The sequence below is a fragment of the Panthera pardus genome, unplaced genomic scaffold (genome assembly GCF_024362965.1).
Source record: "Panthera pardus isolate Hobbes unplaced genomic scaffold, ASM2436296v1 HiC_scaffold_1, whole genome shotgun sequence".
In the NCBI taxonomy this organism is placed as follows: Eukaryota; Metazoa; Chordata; class Mammalia; order Carnivora; family Felidae; genus Panthera; species Panthera pardus.
The window spans coordinates 19,069,782-19,096,678 of record NW_026526654.1 but is presented as its reverse complement, the minus strand read 5'-3'; the positions used below and the strand labels follow the sequence as shown (position 1 = coordinate 19,096,678).

At 36.3% G+C, this 26,897-nt stretch overlaps 1 protein-coding gene across 2 annotated transcripts in view; it reads left to right on the top strand.

Annotated features, from left to right (window-relative positions):
* ITGBL1 (integrin subunit beta like 1) overlaps positions 1–26,897 on the top strand; it is a 206,168-nt gene that overhangs the window by 67,488 nt on the left and 111,783 nt on the right. For both annotated transcript variants that reach the window (XM_019443947.2, XM_019443948.2), the window contains exons 3-5: positions 15,168–15,314; positions 22,806–22,928; positions 26,649–26,789. In XM_019443947.2, coding sequence (XP_019299492.1) covers positions 15,168–15,314; positions 22,806–22,928; positions 26,649–26,789 — 411 coding nt within the window. The remainder of the gene's footprint in view (positions 1–15,167; positions 15,315–22,805; positions 22,929–26,648; positions 26,790–26,897) is intronic.

Below are 26,897 nucleotides of genomic sequence, written 5' to 3'. Positions count from 1 at the left end.
TTCATTCAACATGCAGTAATATGATAATCTCACTGAATTTCCTGGATTCAAGGTTGAACCAATGATACTAATTAGATAGTAAAATTAAATTTTACTCATATTTATCTATAGTTGCCTAGTTGGCTAGATAAAACTATTGATTTTAAAACACACATATCTTTTCATATAAAGCAGTAATATTCCTCTGCTTTCTGAGAGAATTAAAGTTGTCCTATGGATCACCAATTATTAACTTAGTGTAACCAATCTCAGGCATTTTATCATAGAATTGACTCTAAATGTAGTCTGTATCTTCATTTGAAGAAGAAATAAGAGGTTCTATAAGATTGTTTGCATGAGGAGCAATTGAATTTTACTCAAAATTATCTAGAGTTGGCTAGTTGCAGCTTAATCAAAAACGAATTATGCAGTACTTTCTCGAGGGTTTATTAATTCCATGGCAAACTTTGGTTACACAGGTAGAAACTATATTTGAACCAAGCTGTAAAATCTCATAAATTAAAGCTTATTATTAATATCTATGCAAACCATATACCATAATTTTATCAGTGTTTGGATGAATAAGGGTCATTTGCAAGAGTCATGTGAAAGATAATTATGCTTTCAAGTATGTAAAACAGATTTTGACCTAGACTCGCGTCCTTTAATTTCTATTGATATAACGTAGGAAAGTTATAGTGAAAAAGAACATGATTTGTATGGGAAAAACTGGATTCAGATTCTACTTTTACTGTTTACAAGCGGTGTGAACCTGGACAGTAATTTTATGCAACCTTTGCCATTTATGTATTTATCAAGTATTTTGTAGGGGCAATTACTATATTCCAGAAAATTGGGTGGGAACCAAGGATATAAAATTAAGATGACAGAGTCCCAGTTCTAAAGAAGATAATAGTTTAGCAGGGAGAGAGCCACGTAAAGAGATAATTATGGGTTAGTGAAGTAATAGATATGTAGTTGGTATAATGGGAGCCTGGAACAGGTTCCTCTCCCACTTGAGATTCACAGATCTTTTCCAGCAGAAGGAAAGCATGCACAATGCAGGGCAAGAAGAAACACTGAGTTAGAACTGTTGGCAGAAACAAAAGTCACGTACACCATTTTAGAAAACATTATGGCCATATCTATTCAACTTACATATTCATGTAACATCTAGTTCATCAACGTTACCTTTAGAAATTAATAATCAAATATTTACCCACAGGTGCAAAGAAATATTCATAGAAAAAGTTCACTTATCCGGTTCCTTTCCACATTATCCTTCCAAAATGATGGATATGATGAATAATAATTGAGAAATGAGCATGAGAATTGTGAAAAAGATAATGCAAGAAAGAAATACAGAACATGAATATAACAAACAAAACAGATAGTCAATACCTGAAAGATGATCGTACTATGGAGCTGATAAAAAATATGAACAATTTTCATGTTATGAAATTAAAAAGAAAGAGTTCTGTATAAAAGTAGCTAATGTCTATATTGCTTCTAGGCAACAGGAGCTCAGAGGGAAGATGCAAGTATTCAAGGATAAAATTACAATAAAACAGAGAATTGTAAGGATTTAACAAATACTCGTATAGTGTTTTATTATGTGACAGGCACTGTCTTTAGCACTTTACAATTGTCTACCAATTTATTCTGTATAATAACCCTATGTGGCAATTATTGTTATTGTTCCCATTTTACAGCTGAATATTCTGAGATACATAGAAAGATTTAGTAACTGGTTCAAGTTCACACAGTAGTTACTGAGCGGGGATTTGTACACCGGCAATACAGTTACAGAGTTTGTGACTTTAAGTTTTCTGCCCTGCTGCCTCTGAAAAAGTAAAAGGAGCTGATGGTGTGTGTATGTGAGAGGATACAGGAAGAAGAAACAACACAGGAAGGAATACAGAGAAAAAAAGAAGAGATGCTTCTCAGGCCAATCAAGAACAAAGAAAATTAAGAAAAAAATGAAAAATAACCAAGTATTATACCAATGATCAGAGAGGAAATAGCATATTAAAAGGGTGAAAGGGGATCCAGCATAATTGATGTACCTATAGAAGAGAAAAAACATGAAATTGAATGATTTTCAATAATATAATTCAGGATTACTTTGTTGAGAGTATGGGCGTGCGCGTTAATCTAGGGTAAGAGAACAACATATCCTAGAAAGAAATACAGATCAACCAGCAGCAAAATATAATATTGGTGAAGTTGTTGAGTTGAAAGATAAAGAATCCTGGGGGAGAACCAGGCTAAATACAAATAAGCAAACAAAATTCAACTTGTTCAGGGACATTTATGTGATCAAAATTGTTCAGATATGTGTACAAAAGACAGATATTTTCAAACACGTAAGAAATGAGAGAATATATGCTCATAGCATTTTTTGAAGAAACCATCAGAGGGAAAAATTCTGTCAAGGAGTAGACAAGAATCTTTAAGAAACACCTTTCCTCAGCACTGTAGATACAGCAGTGAACAAGATAAAACTTTCTTGGTTTTCATTGAGCCACCATTTTAGTATATGACGGTATAGAGAAAAATAATCAAAGAAGAGGAATTCTACAGTATATTCAAGAATGTTTGTAGTCAGGGCGATATTCAACTAATCTGTGCTGATGAGATTATAACAGTTGTTAATATTGAAATACTTCTCTAGAAGTTGATAAAAAGATGTGGCCCCGAGTTTCCTAAAATCCTCTGCCTTTTTGTCCACTGCAGGCCTTCCCCTGGAATTTCTCTATGATCTCAGATCTGTCTGTGCTCCAACAACTGAGGTGTTAAGGCAGAAGCTAGCAGGGAGCTTTTGGGTTGGGCTGTGTTCTGATGGGTTATTCTAGTGGTTAAAAATTTCAAATATTTCACCTGTTTTAGTCACATTATTGGGATTGACAACCACTGGAAACAAACCCAAAGTCCAAAAGCATATGAAAGCATAATTTAAAAAATAATCATGTAATGAAGTGTATTAAATGAAAAGAGTGAAACACAGTCATATATGACAAGATGGATGACTCTTACAAACATAATATTGAGTAAAAAGTATGTTATAAAATTAAATATAACATTAAGTGACAAAATTGATACAGTATTCTTTTATAAAAATCAGAAAGTATTTGAAGTTAAACCATTGTTTATGCATGTATACAGATGCAATAAAATTACAAAGAAAAGCAAAGAAATCATAAACAAAATTCAAAGTAGTTGGTGCAATTGTAGTAGGGCATAAGCGGTTCAGTACTCACTATCATCTTATTCTTCTTTATCTGGGTGGTGGGTACAAAACTTTTATTTCATTGATAGATGTTAAACCCTATGTAAGTCTTATACCCTTTTTTGTTTATGAGATTGCTTAACAAAACAATTCACATAGCAAAAAATGAAACCAACGGAAACAAGCTGAGAACATTTTAAGTGCCCAAAGTTAAAGTAAGAAATACAACAAAAGAATAAAATAAAAAAAGCAAAAGAAAAAGGTAATGAAACAGAAAACAAAAATAGAATAAGGGTGCCTGGGTAGCTCAGTTGGTTAAGCATCCAACTCTTAATTTTTTTTTTTTTTTTTTTAACATTTATTTTATTTTTTTTTTGAGACAGAGAGAGACAGAGCATGAACGGGGGAGGGGCAGAGAGAGAAGGAGACACAGAATCGGAAGTAGGCTCCAGGCTCTGAGCCATCAGCCCAGAGCCTGACGCGGGGCTCGAACTCACCGACCGCGAGATCGTGACCTGAGCTGAAGTCGGACGCTTAACCGACTGAGCCACCCAGGCGCCCCAGCATCCAACTCTTTATACCTGGTCAGGTCACTATCCCGCAGGTTCGTGGGTTTGAGCCCTGCATTAGGCTCTACAACTGACAGTATGGAGCCTGCTTGGGATTCTCTCTCTCCCTGTCTCTCTGCCCCTCCCCTCTTGCATGCATGCCCATGTGTGCTCTCTCTCTCTCCCTCTCAAAATAAATAAATAAACTTAAGAAATTAAAAAAAATAGTAGAATAAAGAAAGCCCAATATTAAGTTTTTGAAACTAGACAATCCTTTTTTTTAAAGTTTATTTGTTTATTTTGAGAGACAGATCATGAATAGGGTAGGGGCAGAGAGAGAGGGAGAGAGAATTTCAAGCAGGCTCTGTGCTCAGTGCAGAGCCTGATGCAGGGCCTGAACTCAGGAACCGTGTGATCATGACCTGAGCTGGTATCAAGAGTTGGACACTTAACAGACTGAGCCATCCAGGTGCCCCGAAAACTAGACAGTCTTACTTATTGCACACATGATCAGGGAAAAAAAAAAAGCCGAACTAGTAACGAAACAAACAAATGAAAAACAACAAAGAAACAAAACACAAAAAAGAAAAATATGTTATGAATGAAAATGCATACATTAAGTATAGAATTAACATAGTTTTAAAAACATAGTGAACAATGTTTCTCCAGCAAGATTGCAAATTTAGATGAATCTATCAATTTCTAGAAATAAAGTTTATCAATCTGATTTAAAAAAATAGGAAATTGCTCTCTATCAGGAATGAGAGGAGGATGTTCACAACATAACTCTAATCGGTATTTTACTTAAGGTGCCAGTAAGTGATATAAAAAAAATAGTATTAAAATTTGAAACAGGGGCACCTGGGCGGCTCAGTCAATTAAACGTTCTACACTTGATTTCAACTCAGGTCATTATCTCACGGTTGTGAGATTGAGCCCTGCTTTAGACTCTGTACTAGTGTGGAGCCTGCTTGGGATTCTCTCTCTCCCTGTCTGCCCCTCACCCGCACGTGCTCCCTCTCTCAAAATAAATAAATAAACTTAAAAAATTTTTGAAAGAAAAATAATTCAGAAATATTACAGTCAGTTCTCTATAATTTTAAAAATAAAAATCAATCTAAAGCAAATAAAACACAAAGCAAGATCTTACTGACTATAAGTGTTAAAAATCTCTCTTGAAAATTTTTCAAAAAAGGAAAATAAACTCAAACTTTAGACTACCAAGACTAATAATCAAAATACTCAATATTAGAATTTTGCATATATAAAACCTATCTATGTATCTTTTATGTACTAATTCAGTGATTTATTTACTTTTCTCAGAATTTGTTGCTAATTTTTCCTTTTTCCTTATGTATTTTGTGAGCATCTATCTTGCATATTTTTGTATTTATCATGATGGCTAATGGCTTTGACTTTTTACCAGCTATTAATTAGCTCACTTGTTTGTGTGACTATTTTCTAATTTATTAATTCTACTTTCATCTTTAATGGTCCCTTCCTTATTCTTTCCTAAGGATTGTTATTTTATGACTTACTTTTTAAAGTAAAAGCTTGATTTGTTTGTGTTCTTTGTTGCTTAGTATTAAAGATATTCAAGGAGTTGTTTTCCCCTTAACATTTGTTTACATATATACAAAAGGATCTGATAATGTAAAACAACATAATATCTGTCCATATAAATTTTAAAGCCTAGATGAACAAAATAACTAAATACATGAAAAATAGTTATTTTTATTTAATTTAATTCAAATCTTATATATCTAAAACAAAATAAGACAAAATAACCATCTGAAAAATAATTCTTGTAAGTAATGAGTAATAAGTAATCAATTACCTGAAATTGGCATTCCTTTTTTATATTATATATTAGTGTATATCTGTGAATTTATCCTAAGTTGACCTTAAGTGTAATTAGCTCCTCTCTCCAAAAAAATAATTTTGTTTATAAAAAATAATTTATAAACCAACAAAAAGGTTGAACTTCATCCACAGTTAACACATGCCAACAAAAATGTCCATTATAATTTTTAATGCTCAGATTGATACAGGTTATTTGATAATACTCTGTGTTATGTGTTGGCAAGTGTATCCTCACACATTGTTAGTGATAATGTATTTAATATAGTTTGGAAACAAATCTTTCTATATCTATTAAATTTTTAATGGTATGCAATACTATTTCATCTATAAACTCCACCTATAATGATTTATCCTATGATATATTCATACTTCTGCACAAAGATACATGCGTAAGGAAAAATGCTTATGATGACTTTGTTTATAGTGCCAAATGATCAAAACTAGCTGAATGCACACCAATAAAGGATAGCTAAATTATTGTGGCTACATACAATTGAATATTATGCAAAGAGTAAAGAGTTAGAAAGAGTAAAGTAGATTTATACGGGCTAAGATACTAATATCAATAGCTGTAGGGAGATAATTCTCCATGGATCTCTTCTATTTCTGTACTTTTTAGCAACAGAGACACGGATTATTTTTATTATAAAGTGTCTTTTCATGGATATTTGTACAGACAGCAGGCTTGGAAGATAGACTTAGTGTCTCCCTCTGGAGCAAAGAAAACTTTATAGCTTAGTATAATAAAATAATGTCTCCTTCTGGGGCAAGTTCAGGTGTACTTACGGCCCATTATAAAAGAGTCATGGTCCCTGTCTCTTCCATTGTTCGCCTCCTCTAACAGAACCCACTGAATGTGCAAGCATCATATGACCCTCACTGTGTTGTCCTGTGGGAACTGGCATTTGGTAAGTGACTCAAACGGATATTTAAGTTACTGCTATTGATGAGTAATAAAGTCCTTTGACTCTGACCCAAGAGTCTCATGTCTTCTGCCAGAAACCGTGAAACTCTAGCAGGTTAATTTGTTAGTTCCAAATAGGGTAAAATTGAATCTAGCCCCACTTCAGATTTCTTGATAGAAGTTCTCCAAGATGTGTTTTAGACTTAAAAAGAATTAAGACTTAGAACAATGTAAATGTTTTATTGCTAATTTTAAGAAAACTGATAAGTGTGTATATGTGGCAGATTTAACCTTACATTATTTATCTTGCACCTTGGGTATATGGATATGCAAAAGAAATATTGCTTGTAATTCCTTTTTAATTTTCTCTGTTATTCCTTATGAGCCTTCCTCCTATTTTCCAACTGCTCCCTGAATGACAGGGGAAAAAAAATAAAACATAGTTCAAGCTTGCTTAAAACCTAGTATGATTCAGAAATGTAAAGACTATCAGGTTTAATGAAGTCTCTTCAGAATAAATGTGCCAGAGTTTTTTATTCCTCTTATTTACCTTATCTTTTCTCAGATGCATTGGGGAATATGGATTTTACTGATGCTATATCTTTAGGCATGATGGAGGGGGACAAGGAGGCAGAGAAGGACATGGCAAAGAATACATCAAAGAATAGAGAAGGAACAGATAAGATAAAGACTTAAATGTCAATTGATTTAAGGAATAAAAAGCTTAGTAGTCATCTTAGACAAATGTCAGTGTGATGGTGGGATTGAAATCTGATTGTGGAGAAAAAGTGAGACTGGGAGAGAAAACTACCTTTTTGGAGATTGGAATCAGAAAGGAAAAATGAACAGGAATAGAGATTAAAATTAGAGACACACGTTTAATAGAGGCAGTCTTGATTACATTTTGTAAAGAAAGAACAGGACACACTTGCTCAATTTTATGGTATAAAGGGAAGGTGCTAATTAATGAAGCTGAGGCTGAAATAAAGGAGAGAGAGGGACTATGCCTCCAAAGGACCAGAAGGCAAAGCAGTCAAGTCTTCTTGAAAGGAATGGACAGACCTTAATGTGGCCTCTGGGGCTGGAGAGAAGGAGACGAAGTGGATGAGGCAGGTGGGAGGAGGCAGGACAGGAAGTCTGGGGATTTCACTCTTGCTCCTGAGTCTCAGGGTACATGAGCTGAGTGGGAGACTTGAATGCTCATTAAAAATTTGGAGGAATCATTTAGAGACATGAACCAAAGATTTCCTCTTCTGTAAGTGAGGTTGGTAATACTTGTTTTCTACTTTTTCATGCCATTTTGATAATCAAATAAAATATTATGAAGTAAAGTGATATGTCACTCAGGAGTTTAGTATACATTTGTTATTTTATGCATCATAGTATACCTTGGTAAAGCTATTTTCCAAAGTAAATAAATATCTGTTTGCCAGTCCCAAAAGGAAGATGAGACACATTATCTAGAATGATTAAAAAGGAGACACTTTGTAAATTTAATGATAGGTGAAGCTTATCTATCATACATTATGATAGCTGTAGACTTTCAGAATGGGGAATGACATGGCTCATGAGTCAAGAACAGGGAGGGCATTCTGGACTGGAGTGCGTCAGGTTTGAACTGATCATATTTTCACATGAAGATATTCCCTTTGTTTGGAGCCATTGCCACCACTGTTGTCACACTGTTTTTCTACTTCTCCAGATGGTTTGGCTTTAAAGGTTTCAAAATAAACTGAGTGAACTGGCTGTTACAGCTACCTTGCCTTTCCTTTTGATCACCTAAATGCACACCTCAGTACAATCTGCCTTTCCTCCTCCAGGATACATGATTTCTAAAAGAGTTCTACTTGTCAGATGAGCTGTGTCTAGTTTTTACTCCTAAGGAAATGAGGTAGGGGTATCCCAACAGAGCAACAAAGTATTATATCCTAAAAAATAAAAAAAAATTTCTTACCCAATGGCTTTATTCACAATTTAATTTTTTTGTCTACCGACTTAGATTTTTAAAAAATTTTTTAAAGGAAATGTAAAATGACAACTCATTTTTAAGTATTCGTACCTTGTCCATCAATTGCTTTTTAAATTTTATAAAATACTTCTTGAGTTACTGAAGAGTTTTAAAAATGAATAGTAATGAGCTCAATTTAGTCTCCATGCCAGCTACTGATAAATATTTTTCTGGTGACTGATCTTTATATTGTAGAAAATGCACGATTTAATGTCCTTTACCTGCTTGAAGAGAAAGTTTTCGTTTTTTTCCCCAATCAAGTCAACCAAATTGTCAACAACTTTTATTAACTACCTACTTTATAACAGCTTAGAGCAGAGGTATTGTACCCTAGGGAGTTACTGAGTTAATAGAAAAGGAAATCATTGCAATTAGCAGATTTATAATAAAGTTAACTGAACATACAATGTTTGTTAATTTTTGAACTGAGAAGGAAATAAAAAAATAAATTGTTGCCATCTGCTCCTTTTTAGTTGTATGAGGAAAAAATAACATTCCAGAGAATTGCTTGATCATAACATTTGAGGATTATGAGGTGATCATAGATAATCTGTGATTTTAGCCCTGGCACTGACTTATTTAAGGAGCAATAAAAGAGTTCTTTATTAAAAAATAGATTTTATAAAAAGTAGACTTTACAAACACTCTTTATAAAAGTTCAGACTTTTTATAAAAAGTCTACTTCTTGGGCATAGCTTGGAACCTTTATATGGGGGACAGTTTGCACAGCCCACAGGAATTTAGTAATGCAGTTGGGCCAGAAGGAGAGGTGTGGTATTCTTTTCACATGAAGGAAGTGGTTTTATTTTCTAGGAAACATGATTTGGGGAATGGAGGAATTTTAAGTAGAATGAACAGAGATATACACCATAAAGAATCATTTGGCCTGTTTCTCAGTGATTGCCTAGGGAGTGTGTTTCATTAGAGGGGGGATTTCTACTAAATTGTTTTCCTATCTCCTTTGGACACAAGTTAATGGAGAGCAATATATACTGTTGTTCAGAGATTTTTGCCTGGGAGGTTCAGAGATGGCCTTGGCCTCAGCCATTATTTATGGAGTCATCTCTGAAGCGTATGGATTAAAATTACTTTTCCAAGCCACAAACTCAGACGTGTAAAATGATAAGCCTTTATTTTTCTGTAATTCTTTGAAATCATTCCTTGAGCTCTCCTATATTACTCTGTTAGGACTGCTATAACCAAGTACCAAAACCAGATGGTTTAAATTACAGACATTTTTGTCCCTCATTTCTGGGGGCTAAAAGTCTCAGATCAAGGTATCAGCAGGGTTATGTTATGAAGGAAATTTTGTTTCATGTCTCTCTCCTGGGCTTCTGGTGGTTTGTGGTGAGCACTGGGGTCTAGAGAAGTTAGGTGACTGGGGCCTGAATTCTTTTATCTACCAACTTTAGCATTATCTAATTTTAAAGAGTAAAGTCTGATAACCTTACTTTTAGGAGTTCTTTCACCAAGGATTATCCATAATCCAGTTCGGGGCCTGTGAGTTCCAAAAGGAAACGGCAATAAGTAGACCAGTAGTGTCAAGCCACCAATCCGTGGCTTTTACGGACACCACCTTTGCTAGAACAAAAAGGGTCCTTTCAAGTCTGTTGCGGTGAAACTAAACAGATAATGTTGGCTGTAATGGAAAAAACACAGCTTTTCAGCTTGTAAACTATGTGACCTTCAGCAAGCTAATTATACTTTAGTCCTCTTCTTTGTAAAACTGGGAAACAAAATCTCACTGGCTCCTTATGAAAATAAAGCAGACTAGCCTGTATAAAGTACTTATGGTACCTGGAAGCTAATAATTACTGTTGTCCTTTTCCTCTCTTCTAATTTCCTGATCAGGGTCACGTGTCTGATTAATGTCAAGGCAGGACTAGAGCCCAGACCTTTTATTTTCTAGGGCAAAGCTCTCTGTTACACAGAATTTTTCCATTGTTCTCTGGATTGGAAGCAGAAGTATCTAAGAAGTCATGTTTTGTTGGCCTGAGAAGCAAGTCAGGGACTGGTGCCCCTGTCCTGAAAAGGGTCAAGATTCTATTGCAAACCATGAAATAATTATAATATTCTATAAGGGATCCTTTCACAATCTTTTGTTAAATTCTAGGTGTGGCATAGTAAGTTCTTTTGTTTCTTATACCTAGAGAAGGCTGGGGAGCGTATAATGGCTCCGAAAGAATAGAAGAAAATTTGAGCCTATTAAGTGAGCTTCTTTGAATATTCTGGAAAGTAGGACACGGTGCAGGTCATGGGAATTTGCCTATTTGACCAACACAAATAGATTTGCAGGGCCAACTGAGTGCCTAAATTAAGATAATCTCTTTTGAGGTTACCATGAGGTTCTAGAGTGGTATACCTAGCTTATTTGACCCCCAGAGAGAGTCAGTTTTTAACATCTAAATGTTAAAATCTAAATGATAAAGTTTTTGTTAGTAGTATTCATGAGATAATAATTAATAATCAGGATTTTCCCAGTTTTGTTGCAATGTAATTGATAGGTGACACCGTGCAAATTTCAGGTGCATGATGACATGACTTACGCGGGTTGGGAAATGATGACCACAGCAAGTGTAATTAACATCCATCATCTCATACAGGTACACAGACAATGCTTCCTTGTATCCTAGTCCTCGTGTTGTACATTGTATACCGAGTACTCCTTCTAACTAAATTTGTACCTTTTGACCACCTTCCTCCAACTTTCCTCCCTGACCCCCTGCCTCTGGAAACCACAAACCAGATCTCTTTTTTCCATGTGCTTGGGTTTTCTTGCTTGTTGGTTGGTTGGTTGGGTTTTTGTCTTTTGTTTTTTGCTTTTTTTAGATTTCTCCATATAAGTGAGATCATACAATGATTGTCTTTCTCTTTTGGATTTAGCATAATGCCCTCAAGAACCATGCTTGCTGTCCTAAACAATAGGATGTCCTTCTTTCCCATGACTGAGTAACATTTCATGTATGTATTTTTATCCATTCATCTTATACCTATACCTACCTATATGTACATCTATGTACGTATGTATGTATGTATGTATCTATCTATCTATCTATCTATCTATCAATTTTTCCCCTTTTGAGACTTGAAACCACAGATATATGGCTAATCTGATAGGCACATTAGTTTCAGCAGTTTATTTTTACCCAAAATATCAGTAGACTTGGAAGAGAGTTCATTGCTATCTTCTTTGTCTCTATTATTATTTTTTAATTTGGAAAAGGTAGGTACAATTCTTTTTCATTGGTATATACAAATGGCTAATAGATTTTTTTTAAGTTCTTCAATCCTGGCAAAGTCTTTATTTCCATTTGCAGTTTGTTTTAATTTAAAAATCAAAAGCAACCACTTCTGCATTGCTCACTAATGTAACAAATTTGTCACCACTGCCCCTGGCATAAGTTAGGCTTCCCAAGGTAAAAGTGATCCAGAAGTAATGGTGGAGCTGCTGATGCGTGTTAGAGAATCACAAAAGCAACTTTATTCTGTCTTTGCTGGGGTGGTTTCCTTTATCAGTGGAGATCGAAGCAAGGCTTAGCTCACTTCAGGGAAGCACTGGAGAAAGCAGGCCAGGCCTCCACATTCTTACCTGAATACGATGCTAAACTACTGGATTTTACCCTCCACTATGGCTTGTCTGTCCTTTCCAGCAACTGGCTACTCGACTGCCAACCTGGAAACAGCAAGAATGGCCTTTTACTTTTTCTTCCTTGTTACTTTGGCAGGAGCTGTTTTGGCATTTCTGTGACATACTTGTTTTGTGTGTGTGTTTTCTCCTGACTCCTTGGGAACTTATTTGAAGGGCAACAGACATATTGCCAAGCATCTTGGATTGTTCATTTTAAGACCACATTTTATAAGGGTTCTCTGGAGAAGAAACAGACCTGGAGAGGCCTACACAGCCAGAACGGTGAATGCTCTGGTGGTTAGGATTTCAGATGGCTGGCAAAGACTACTCTTCAACCTTGGACAATAGGAGCCCTCTTCTGGGCCTTAAGATACAGGGGTTTTGCTTTGGTTCTCCTGGGCCATCATTCCCAGCAGATAAATTATTTTGAAAAATGGAATGTTTTTGAAGCCATATTGTTGATGCTGTAATGGAGATGACCTATAATATAAATACAATAAGATAGCAACCCTATTCCTTGGGGTCTGCTCAAGAAATTATTAACCAGAGAGAAAGAGTAAAAAAGGTCTGAAGATTTTCTGTCTTAAAGAAATTATATATTTACCTCCAAATTAGGTCATGCAGGGTATTACTTGATAATTCTTGACAGTGAAAAAAATTGATTTCTACTCACTTTCCTAAATGGGAAAAAGTGAATCAAGGACACCTTTACTGGGTATAAAGTTTAGAAACAATATAAAGGCATATGACCCTGTCCTACATTGACTATCTTCTTCACCTCTGATCAGATGCTAAATGAAAAGTTGAAAGCACATTATCTAATAGAGTGTTGCTCCAAGTGTGGTCTAGGAAATTTATGTGCTTTATGAGAAAAAGAGGCATCTTAGTAAAAAAATATTATGTATTCTGAGTGAAAATTAAATAGCTTTTTTATGACAGGACATTAAGAAGCTTCAGTGTGCTGATTTATATCATGACACACTAAATATATAGTGGGACTCTTTCCCATGTTTATTTTATCACAGAACCTTTTATGGAAGAAATTTCTGAACCTGGGCCTCCATGAGCTAACTTTGGGGTGTAAGCACCCTAGAATATTGCTCCCCCTAATGCTTCTTTGGGTCAATTTGAGATGGAGGGTCCTTTCCTATCATCTGTACATTTTCCTTAGTTTCCCTATATTTTTAAAATCTCCCACCTTTAAAAAATCTGTAACCTTTGGCCTACCCACCACCACCCATCTCTGTTATATATACCGTTGGTTAGGATCCGAAATGTCCCATCCCAAAGAAACATTGAGTATTCTTTTATTCCAGATTCAGCAAATCATTGCTACTGCATTTCATTATCTTCTAAATCATTTCTATTTTCTCTGCTGTTTAGATAAAGCCGTTTTATTGAGATGAACCATAAGAAATAGCTGGTATTAAACTAATAATAATGGTGATCTCATGTGGTTCAGCCTAATACGCTAATATTATAAAAGAGTAATTACAGTTACCGAGATACTTCTTTGCAAAAAGAGACTTAGCCACTTCAAGAATTTGGCTTAATACTTTTATAAATAGACTGGATGGTTGGCAGGAGAGATCACTTATGCTTGTAAATGATACCAAGTTGGCCGAGATTGACAATATCGTGTAGGGCCAGACAGGAATGCAAAATGATACAATCAATTTGACAGTAATGTGCACTGGATAAAATGAATTACAATTAGGGTGCATGCAAGGTTTTGTTTGCAAAATAGAATAATTAATTTGAAAAATGCAACAGGAATAGAAACATTTACATGGACTGGGCAACATTCAGAGGAGTTTTAAAGTCACAACCAATCATAGATTCAGGCTCTGCTGAACATGCCCAAATGGGACACCTCCGAGTCATTCATTCTGACTGGCCATCTGGACCTCATCATGTGGATTTTGGCTGCCACACTGAATGACTGCTGGCACTAGATCAATGATTCCATTCCACTCTGGTCTATGAATTTCAGGCATTGGGACATAGCATTATTATTTTGAGTAATGTAAGAATATTCTCCCTGCAGCCCATTCAAACTCTGCTCACCTTTCAAGGCTCATTTAAAGGTCAAGAAAGTTCACAGAATCTCTCTCCTGTTATTTCTATAGGAGACTATATTGCTCCACACAAGGTCTGACGAATATTTCTGGCTGAAGATAACCCCATCTTTGTTTTTTTTTAAGTTACTTTTTAAGTTACTTGAGGACAAGAGCCAAGTATTGTACATGTATTACACACTTGGATCTGACTAGTGTGTAGTCAATATAAACATTGGTAAGATTCATTAACCAAGACTTAATAAAGTTAATTATCATAAGAATAAAAATAGCACAATGTTGACTCAAGAACATGAAAAGTTGAGAAACTTCTGTGGAGGTAGATGACTATGGCTCTTAACCCTTTTGATTCTTGAACCATATTTTCTTATTAAGAAACAAAGTATGTGCTTCTTTTTCATGTCAATCTTATCCCAAGGTGGTATTTAATATGTCCATTAAACTTTATTACATGCTAAATGCCAATAAATCAAAGGCCAGTGTTTAGTTTAGTGGAGTTTCATATAAGACTTGTTACTCAGAGTGGTGGCTTTAAGTGTTATAAAATGCAGTTAAATGGAAATAATTTTTATTGGGCTGTTTTGTCTTAAATGTGGAGGTACTAGACGTATCTTTGTTTTTTAGTGTTAAATTTTCTGACAGAAATTATACACTGGAAGTGTATAATTAAACTTCTAGTTTATGGTCTAGTGTCTCTACAAATTAATTGATGGTTTCAGAGTGATTTATCAACTTTGGTTATTGAAATAAAATCCACATATTCCATTATACTGTATGCATTAGCATTACCCCTCGGCCTCCATAATGTACATGTTTTTGAATTCATTGTAACTCAGTCCTGAACCAACATCACCCTTAAGACTTTCAGTTACAATAACGGGTTTCTCTGAAAAACAATTTGAGTCTGACTGGATGTTGTTAAATCCTCAGGCCATGGTAAGTGTGACTGTGGCAAGTGCAAATGTGACGAAGGATGGTTTGGGGATGCCTGCCAATACCCAGCTCACTGTGACCTGACAAAGAAAAAGAGTAACCAAATGTGCAAGAATTCTCAAGATGTCATCTGCTCTAATGCAGGTAAGAAATCTATGACAATCCTTAAATAATCAAATTTGGGTTTTAATGGAAATATGTAGGCGTCAAGAAATGTGGAACCTCTGAGAGAGAATGCTTTTGAGTATATATTTTTGAAATGAAATTCAGATAAATCAATAGGGAAAAAATGTCATCTTGCTGAGACTGGCAAGTTTGATGCTCTCCAGCTGTTCCAAATGCCTTCTTCAAGCAGGATATTCACAGGAAACAACACCCCAACAACATTTTATGTAAATTGTGAGCTATGATTTTGAATGCTGGATTAAATCTTTTTAAAAGGATTTATATAAACTGATTTAATTATTTTCTATTACAGGTCAAGGGTGCTTTGAATTTATACCCTAGTATCAAATAGAAGCAAATCTTTTTAATTTGATAGAAGCTTTAGATGCACATAGAAGAATAGAGTGACGTCATGATTTTACATTTGGCTAAAATATTTTTGCATCTCACAGAAGTCATTTAAAAACATTTTTTAGAAAGTAATAGTGAAGCTGTTAAAATTAATTACCAAAACCATATAAAACAAAACAACTGGTTTTGGTTTCAAGAATACTAGGATGGTATTACTATAATTTAATACTCTTTTCATACTTGGGCGCATGGAGCCTCAAAAGTCAGCTTTTCTCAAAGCTGGCTGAACTTGAGAATGCTCCCTTACAATGCTAGAGGCTTTATTTCAGTTGTTTTGGTGGGTATGGTCTGGCCTGAGGTGGGTTTTTAAAGCTCTCCAGGTAATTCTTATGGAGATCAATGGGCATGAGCCATTGTTTTGTGTGCTAAAGACAAGTATTTGACTAGAGTGAGAATCTTCCCTCCTGAAGTTCCTCCCCTTGTTGGTAGAGTCCTTCTATATTCAGAGCTAGAATCTTTCTACAGTCTTAGATTGCATTGAATTGCTCTGTGTAGATTAAATGCAGTAAGAGGGTTTTGCTAGTAGAAATCAAGGCCATACCCAAAGCAAGGTGTGAGTGGATCGGTCAAGGACCATGATAAATGTCCTTAACAATCAGGTCACTTTTCGTGTTCACTGATATTCTCCTTCTCTCCAGCACATCAGTCTTTTCTGTCTTCTCAGGAGGATTTTTCTACCTCCAGTTCCTAACATCCACCCCTCCCAACACACACACACACCACAGAACCTCTTCATTTTGAAAACGTCCAGCTTTCCAAACTTCTTTCAGTAGTAAGACTTGAATTCTGTTTTGTTTGTTTGTCCTTTATTTTTGGATTTATTTATTTTTTATTGCTTATTTTTCAAATAAAATCTAGGTTTTTTTCTTTGTAATAATACATTATAACTGAATAGGGGTTAGACTAGGAATCCCAGTGTTTCAACATTATGGGAAAAAACATGTGATTTGCTACATTAGCATACCTTAAAGGAGAAAATTTACAGAATTGTTTCAGTAGATGATCAAACATATTTGGTAAGATATAGAATGCAGTTTTAAGATATCTGAGTCTCTATCTTTTTTTTTTTTTTTGTAAAAGTGATGAAATTCTTTTATGTAATCTACCGTCCATATTCCAGTTTCGTTTATTGGCCCAACAATGTCCTTTACAGCATTTCCCTGCCTCTGTAGGATCCAGTCTAGGGCAGAGTTATCTTTAGCTGTTATCTCTTGTTAGCCTCCTTTAATCTGGACCATTTCCACAGACGATGGTATTATAGCATTGAAAATTTTGAAGAAAATTGTCTCCATCCTTTTTTTTTTTTTTTAAGTAGAATGTTACTCATTTTGGCTTTGTCTGATGTGTCCTCATGATTAGATTCATGTCATACATTCTTAGCTGAATTGAAAGATAGATTATTTTGTGTTCTCAGGATTTGTCATCTGGAAATCTATGTTACCCATCTGCTCTCAGTGGTGAGGTTAATTTTGATCACCCGGTCAAGGTGTTGTCTGATGTCTCAGCTCTGTAATTACTGATTTTGCCTTTGTAACAAATGAGCAGTCTGTGGGGAAACACTTAGAAATTATAAGATATCACATCCTTGTCAAAATTACCCCTGATTTACCATCCATTGATGACTTTCACCTAACCCAGTATTTACACTGGTGATTGAAATATGATGATTGCCAAACTCCAACATTCCTTCCATATTTACCAGTTGGTACTCAACATTCTACCACAATTAAGAGTCTTCTCTCATCAACCAGTTATTTGGTATTTCATTTACTTAGTGATTTATTATCACTCCAGTATCATAATTCCCAGTATTTCAATGGTTTATTATTCATTATTGCACTCAATTATTCTGGTGCTCAGATTGTCTCAGATTAGGCAATTGGAACCCCTTCAAGATAGCTTCTCAGTCTTTGTGATGTGCCTCCGTTGTTGTGTTTTATTTTGTTTCAGCAAATCTTTCCTTTCTGACATAACAAGATATTCCAGAATCATATTGTATCTGGCTTGCCACAGCTTTGGAATCAACCATTTCTCTAAAGAACCTTGGTTTCTTTAGGTTAAGAACGGTATTAGAATAAAAATTGTGAGCACTAGGGATGTTTATTTCTACTGGGGTGAATTTGCTTGTTGACCCTTTCTGCAAACAGGCTAGTAAACATGCATGAACATATATATATATATATATATATATATATATATATGTACACATTCATATGTACATGCACATGTATATGCATATACATACACATACATATTTTAGAAATCATGAATTCACACCAATACATCCAACTTCAGTCCACCCCCCAACAGGGTTACTTCCTATTTTTTCCCCTTCCATATTTGCATGTCTCATTTTTCATGGTGAGAGGACTCTGGCTTCCAACATCATGGCTATATTTGGTCATTTGTTCAGTCTTATGCTACACCTAAAATTGTTTTTAAAATTGCTTCATGCATACCACTGTACAAAGCAAATCTACCAAAAAATTTTAGGATTTGTTGGCAATTGATCTCCTCTCCCACTTCCACCCCACACCAGTCATGCTCCAGATTGGGATACTTAGTTAATTGCTGTGTTCATAAGTTACTTGGATTTCTTTCTTTTTCTCTCCCTTTAGTGTAGTGATTGTACTCTTTTGAAATACATTGAGCTTGTTTACTTCAGATGGCTTTCAGTTTTAGAGTTTTTCCCCTCCCTTCCGTCCTCACTGATTTTGTTTTGCAATATGTAGAAGATGAACATGCTTCCAAAAGTCAAAACTATATTAAAAAAGCCTTCTTAATTAATCATCACTCTCTTGCTAAACCTTCCCTCCTGCTTATTTTCATACCTGATAGGTAACCAGCTTTACTGCATTCTGCTTTATCTGTGTATGTGTTTATTTTTTCTAAAGATAAATAGATGTATTTGTTATTATATTTTTAGTTTTTCATTCATTCCCTATACAAAAAAATAGCATGCCATATATGTTCTTTTGCACTCTGGCTTTGCCACTCAGCATCTCCTAGAATTCACTCCACATCAGTACACAGAAATCTTCCTCATTCTTTTTTTGGATGTATAGGACTCAGCTCTATACAGGTGACATAATTTATTCACTCAATCTCCTATGGTTGGGCATTTAGACACTTTCCAATATATTGAAATTACAAATATTAATGCAGAGAATAAATTGGTATGTGTCTGTTTTCATATTTTTAGAGCATACCTTCAGGATAAACAACTAGATGTGAGATTCTACACCAAAAGGTTATTCATATTCAGTGTTACATTTAATCTTTTCTCTCTTACTGTCTATTCAGTATAGAAGCCTTTCAAGTTGACTTTAGCAGGCTGTGTCGTACATGGCTTCTTTTTTTAATGTCTATTTCTACCAGCCTAGTTCTGGACCACTCCCCTACAACTGCATTAGGCTCTGAGTTCTCTCTACTAATATTTCCCCTTATATTATGATGTGGTCTCTGGAAGCAGCTTGGAGCAGAAGGGGAAGAGGAGGCACCTGACTGGCTGGAAGACCGCAGGGCAGGATGAGATGGAACTGGGTCTAACGGCATTCCAGAAGCTGACTCTACAAGGGTGCGGAAGGCAAGGCACAGTCTGCAAAGTGGGGCTCCAGCACCATCGCACAGGAGTATGGATGGTGGTCAAGAGAGGGAAGTCCTCCTAGAGAGAGTTCAGCTGTATTAGTCAGAATGAAAAGTCAGAGCAAAAATAATCTAGCATAAATCAGAAGACCAATCCCAGAGCCCGAGCTCACTGGCAACCAAGAAGAAGAAGCAGTATGACATAACATGAACACAGGAGTCTGTCACTTTTGCCTGGGCTTCCATATGCCATATCTTGGAGCCTCAGTTGTGAATTCTACTTGGTGGGTGAGAGAGGAAGTCTCTGAGCTGTTGTAAACGTCCCACATTAGCCAGGAATGGTTCAGATGTGTGGATGGGAGGGAGCTTGCCTGTTGGGGTGTCAGTGAGATATAGAATTCAGAGGTAGAGGCTGTTCCTTCCTGTCTTTCCTGAAAACAGCTTACTGTGTACGCTGCCCTGACAAGGTCACACCTTGCTCCCAAACCATGAGAGGCTCTTGGTATTCTGACAGAGAAATTCTAAAATCCTTAGCCAATATTCTTGATCCTCTACTCTCTGCCTTAAACTGACCCTCTTCTCCAAACTCAAGCCAGACTCTGCCCTGTTCTTAAATTCCACATCCTTTTTCCTTAGCCGAGCCTCCTTCCTCAATATCACAAGCCTTTTCTCCATCTCCACGTGTTGAAATTCTATCCATACACCAAGTGTCAACTCAAGAACTTGCTCCTTTACTGTGCCTTTCCTCCTTTGCAGAGCCAGACTGAGGTTTATACTTTCTATATAGCATCTGTCACAAATCTGTTGCAAAGGCCCTTGTGTCATCTGGTCCCATATGTATGTGTAAAAATTATTGGTCTTCTAACTCTATCTTCCTGCTCTATGATTTACTTAGTTTCAACTTTATGCATCTTAATATCTCCTATAGCACCTGGTACTTTGCTAACAATATAATCGGCAGCAAGAAAATGTAATGAATGGACATGTGGATGGGTGAAAGATAGCATGAATAAACGTGAAAATGAAAAGGAAGGGTGATAATTAGAGAGAAAATGCGATGAGACAATATCATGCATTACAGAATTTGATTTGAAATGAACTTTTATAAATTAGTTTTCAGGGAAAAAAACAAAGAAAGTGAAATTTAATAAATGTAAAATTCATATGAGTATTCTCAGGGAAGAAAAATAATTAGCTCAAATTCTGCAAAATCACCGTTTCTATGTAGCTGTGAGAGAAAAATCTCTTAAATATAATATCTAATTGCAAGTGACCCAGGTGACAGAATCATGCGGAGCATATGGAGACAGGACGTTGTGGGGCCTATCAATATAAAGTGAGTCTGGAGGAAATGTTTGGGAACACGACTCTTATACTCAGTATCTTCATGGAAGAAGACGAAGATCTCAAAGTTTTCTGGAAACCTATGGCATAACTGGACAAATATTGTTTTCAGAAATATGGCTGGGTGATACACTTACCACTGGGTTCTCATAACTGCTCTATGGAGCAGATGTTATTTGCAGATAAGGAATTTGAGAGTTAGAGATGAACATAACAGCCTCAGAAATGTATAGCTACTGATTATTAAAACCTAGATTTGGATACAAATCCCCTTTATCCATGTGTTTTGGGGCACACCACATACAGACTTGCGAATACCCAGTAGCTCAGTCCAAATATCAGTATCATCTTTGGTTCCTCCTGATTCTTCACCACATACACTCAATCACTGAGTCATCTGTTCTTTTCCCCTGAAGATACCCCCAAGGGTATTTGCCTCTTTCTAACTCACTGCTGTCACCCTCTTCTGCCTCTGTCTTCTTTCCTGCAGACAAATGTAATAACATGTCCTCATGTCCACTGTGCCTCATTTCAGTTCATTCCTCATGTATTAACTAGAGTAATCTGGTAAAAATGCATGCCTGATCACATGACCCCCTGGTAGAGAATATTTCTGTGGCTTCTCATTCTTCCTGGATTAAGGTTGGAAATCTTTAACATGACCTTATAATAAGACTTCCATAAATGGCACCTTTAGTCACCTTATTCATTTTATGCCTCTTTCCACATCATTTTCTATGTTCCAGCCATCTTTGACTTTTTCTTCTAATTTCCTCTTTTATCACAGAGCCTTTGCTATAGTCTCTTGTGGGAAGTGGGCCTCTCCACCATCTCACTTCTCTTGCCTATTATTTTTACTTTGCTCTCAGTTCCTTATTTAGGAGCTACTTCCCCAGGGGCTCTGTCTGACCGCCATGTCACAGTCAAATCCCCTGCTAAGCTCTTCTGCAACATTTTGCACTTTTCCATTTATTTTATCATATCGGTTTACTCATATAAAACTCTGAGAGGAGGATTATGGCTGACTTGGTCTCCCATTGCATTTCCAAAGTCTAGGAGGCTATCTGGTGAGTGGTCAGGTCTCAGTGCATGTATGTTGATGGCTATGATTATAAATTACAAATGGAAAAATAAGTATTAAAAAGGAAGTTCCTTAAATGGAAATTCTATTTTTCAATATCATTTTAATGCTGTTTTACTGTCAGTGAAATCACTCTCGAGGGTTGTAGTCAAATCCACACACACACACACACACATATATATATATGGCATATATATATATATATATATATATATATATATATATATATATATAGTAAGTGGTAGACCAGATGATTCCAGAGCCTCTGTGTCATCCTGAGCTGCCCTGAGGTTTTGGTGAGGTTCCAGAACTCTATACCTATGAAAACTTGCCCTGGTCCTATTGTCATAAGGATGTATGTATCAGTTTTAACACTGTGCAAGTGAAATTACTAGGAGATTCTAAGTTTGTAATTTATGCATTTGTTAATGAATTCCACAAATATTTATTAATAAATGTTATGCTCAAATATTGTGCAAAGCATTGAATAAATACTGGTGAGGAAGATAAGCGATGCTACTTCCCTTACAATGCTTAGAATTTTCTGCTTTAGTTCACTTCAGACCCAGGTGTAATCAGAAGATAGTCATTCATGCATTGATTGGATGGCCATGTATAAAGTAGCTCTGCACTTGGGAAGGTCATATTTACATTAATGAATAAATACATCATACATTAATGAAACTATTAGAGGTCAATCATAATAGTTATGTGTCATAAAATATAATTGCTATACTATAATCACCAAGAAAGAACTTTGTTATCTATCTCATCATACCCACAGTAATACACAATTGAAAATTAAATTGATTTGAATTGTCTCTGTCTTTGAAAGAGATAGATTAAAAAAAACCATTGGTTATCAGGGTGCCTGGGTGGCTCAGTGTGTTGAACATACGACTCCTGATCTCAGCTCAGGTCTTGATCCCAGGATCATGAGTTCAAGCCCCGTGTTGGGCTCGGCACTGGGCGTGAAGCCTACTTAAAAAAAATTCATTATCATTTATATGCACCTAACAAATACTTTTTGTTTTGTTTTCATGGTTTAGGTACATGTCACTGTGGCAGGTGTAAGTGTGATAATCCAGATGGAAATGGCCTTGTTTATGGCAAATTTTGTGAGTGTGATGATAGAGAATGCATAGATGATGAAACGGAAGAAATATGTGGAGGTAGGTACACTATGCAGAAATTAGTAAAAGTAACTTGATTTTTGATCTGTTTTCTTATACTTTTATCTCTCTATAAAGGTTCTGCACTAAGTTTACTCATTTAATCTGAATTTGTGTTTATTTGGAAAACACTTCATATGAGGCATTTAGGGTAGACTAGAACTTCATAAATGCAAAATCAGACTGCTTCCAGGGGAGAGCCAGATCATTATGACAATAGGCAACTGTGTGGTCCTGAAGTCGTCCTACTGGTACTTTATCTTCTCTGCTTACCACGGCTACTTTTATTCTGTCTCTGCTCTCCCAGTCTCTCAGTTGCATGTTTTAACTTCATTCCATTTCCCTTTCTAAATCATCAGCCTTTGAGTAGTCTCATGTCCTATTGGAGACATTGGAGGCCAATAGAATTATTAGCCTAGAATCTCTCCCTCCCCACCACATACCTAGATAACATTTTTCATGATCTTTGCTATGTTCCTATGGCATTTCTATGAACAGCACGAACAGTTTTCTGTTGTACCAGTTATTATATGTGCCACACTTGCTAGTGCCCAGCACTGTAATAAGTTCTTCCCATTCACTAGGTAATGCACCCAGGGTCATTCCAGCAATTGCATAGACTCATGTGTCTGATACTGAAGACTGTGCTCTTGACCCCTCCCCATGGAGAATTGCATCAGGGCCCTGGAGTTTGGATCTCCATGAGAAGAGCCCCTCCTTATCACCCAAAGTGTCTTCTTCTGCTTACCTGTCTGCCAGCCTGTTCCCAGAGTTTACATTTGCAACTATGGGTAGCACAGGAGAGGAGAGGAGAGAGCAATGAGCATCCCTTCAGTTTACATAAACTCATCTCTGCTGTTTGTTAAAAGTTTTAGCCTGGTTACCCCTGGCCTCATCTCTTCATTAATAAGCAATTACTTATTTCATTTATCTCTGGCAAGATTCCAATCCATGGAATCCTATTCTGCCTGCAGAATGAGTGATTTCAGAAGAGCATTTTCTGTGGAAGGATCAGGGGCCAGTGGGGCAGGGGGAACGAGAGAGCCATAGGGAAAGTGTCACTGACTTAGGACAAGCGGTCCCTCTGTGTGTAAAAAAAAAAAATGCAGCTTCAATTCTTGTGATCATTCAGATACTCTTATTTTAGGTCTGTTTGGCTCTCTCTGGCTTCCTTGCTGTACAACCCACCAAAATAAAACAGACAAACACAAAAATTTACATTTTTCAAGGCAGTGACCTAAGCTAGATGCTGCTCAGACAATTCTGCTAATGGACTCAATCCAAAATAATTAGAACAATTAGGTAAATCCACCCACAAATATTATGCATTTATCCTCCTCCTGATGTTTCATTTCCAATTATTATGGACCAAAAACAAAGAGGAAGGGAACATGCTTGGGGCCATTGTGTTCTGATACACATCACCAGAGCAAAGTCTATTTGCATGTGTAAATACAAACATTTAACATGAAGTCACGCAACAGGAAATGTTTAACTCCCAACCTTGCCATTTACTATTTCCATTTGTTTGAGGCTTAAGCTATTTCATGGCGTAAAGGTTCAGACCATAGACACCAGCACTTCGGTAAATATCCTCTGGGAGTGACTTTGACTGGGATTGTAGATCTTTCCACATATCATTCATTCGCATGAAACCAATCTGTTAAGAGGTGATTCTACAGCCCATCAGTAAAACAATTTAAAAGGAGATTTTCTTGCTCCATCGGTTTACAGAAAGCAAAGAATGATATTTATTGTGAGGAATGTGTATTGCCCCAAGCTTGTATTTTATCTCCATTATCCAAATGTGTCCTGTTAACAGTATTTTCATTTGGGTTGTGAGGATATCTGCTTAATTTTTCTGATCTACATCCAAGTGTAATTTCACATGATTCTTCTTTCCTTATTCACCTATATCTCAATGATTTTTTAGTAAGACCCTGATTCAATTATGAATTTTATAAATATACAAATAATTTGGATGTAAAGAACATAGATTTGGGATTATTTGTTAATGTCATGGTAATCCTTACATATGTGGCACCTTATATAAATTTCCTGAAATTACAGAGGAAATAAATTCTAGTTTAAAGGTTAATCAAGTCTTGAAAAAACCAACTTCTAGAAAAGCTTTTAGCACACAGTTGTCTTGCTATTTTCCAGTGTAATCCTCAAGTTCCTGAGGACATAGCACTGGGATGTGATATTTTGTGTGGGTACTTGAGAGATAGGTACTGTTGAGTTCATAAATAAAAGGTATAGCTTTTATATTTTATCACTGATGAAATAATTTAATATCCTTTACATTTGCTTCAGTGAACAAATTAAAATTTGTTGTAGAAATGATCATTGACTATTCGGTTAATAAGAGGTTTTCCATGGACATCCAAATCACAGCTCACTTAGGTAGAAAACATGGCATCTTGTGCTTGGTTCCCTGTGTCTTTCTTATATCTCACTGTAGCACTCTTTTTCTCTCTCTCTTTGTCTCTCTGATGTGTGTCTGCTTTTTTTCATTGACAAGAATAGGGTAAGAGACAAGAATATTCTATTGTACATTCCCCTTTCTTATGTGAGTTCTGCAGGCCCTACTGACACTTTTGCCATGAGCCAGAAATGCCATAGTGTTTAGGAAGAAAAAATAGCCTCACGTTGAGTTTCCCATGGGCCCTCTGAAATTATGGCTGCAGGAGAAGAGAGAGGGAAGAACGACTTTAGCTACAGACTCTGAGAAAACATAATTCTATGAAATGGAAAGAATAGACTAAGCAAAATCCAGCGTGGCCCTCGTTTTCATCATATTTACAAGAACAAACACACATTCATGGTTGGGTGAATACATAACTATACTCCTAGGAATTTACATAACCACAAAAAGGGAGGATCTAAGAAGTAACTTGAGGTACATAGAATTACCATCTTTTGGGAACTTGTAGGATTGCTAGATAAGGATGCAGAAAGTGATGATGTGACAGTTCAATAGGGGTTGCTTGGATGTAAGTACAAACAGGCCGGGTAAAATTTAAAACGAGGCAGGAGTTGAAGGGGTGTGGTGGCATCAGAACACAAAATGATGGGTCATCCTGTCCCCTTGACGAATAGGAGGGGCTTTGATTGTGAGGCCAGGGGTCCATGCTATTTTATTGGCCTAAAGGAGTAATAAACACTGGTTTAACTGAAAACCTCTTTTCTACGTGGTGGAACACAACAGCTTGTAGGACACAGTTGAACGAAAAGGTGAAATATCTCCTCTGGTTTAGGAAGCGTTCAGTCATTAATGATGTGCTTCCAAGTAAATATGTACCACTGGTTTCTCAATGGTTGATTTCAAATGAAATCCTTGGATGACTAATTCAAGAAATGCCCTTAGCATGAATGCTTACATACATTTGACTCTGATGCGTGCATTTGAGATTGGAGGGTAGTAGACCAGCCTGTCATTTCTTCAAATTTCTTTCATTTTCACCAGCTACCTGGCTAGGACAAGTTACAAGACACTTGCTCTTGCTTTTTGTGTATGATTATGGAGGTATATGCGCACCCATGGTGTGCGGGGGACAGATCTATAACTTGACTGTTTTAAGCAAGGATTGTAGAACTGGTATATTATTTCAAAAGGCAAAAATGATCACAAAGAGGTAGAAAGTTAATTTTGCTTTTAAAAGTTGCTTTCTCCCCCCCCCCGCCCCCCTCACTCTATAAAATTCATTTTGGGTAAAGGCCATGGAAAGTGTTACTGTGGAAACTGTTACTGCGAGGCTGGTTGGCATGGCGATAAATGTGAATTCCAGTGTGATATCACCCCCTGGGAGAGCAAGCGAAGATGCACATCTCCAGATGGCCAAATCTGCAGTAACAGAGGTGGGTCATTCATCCACGTTACTATGAATTGGGAGGAAAACAAAGCTCTTCATCATTAACCCTCCTTTTCCTTGTATTTCCTTGGGTGTGGGGGGAAGTGGTCTTTTA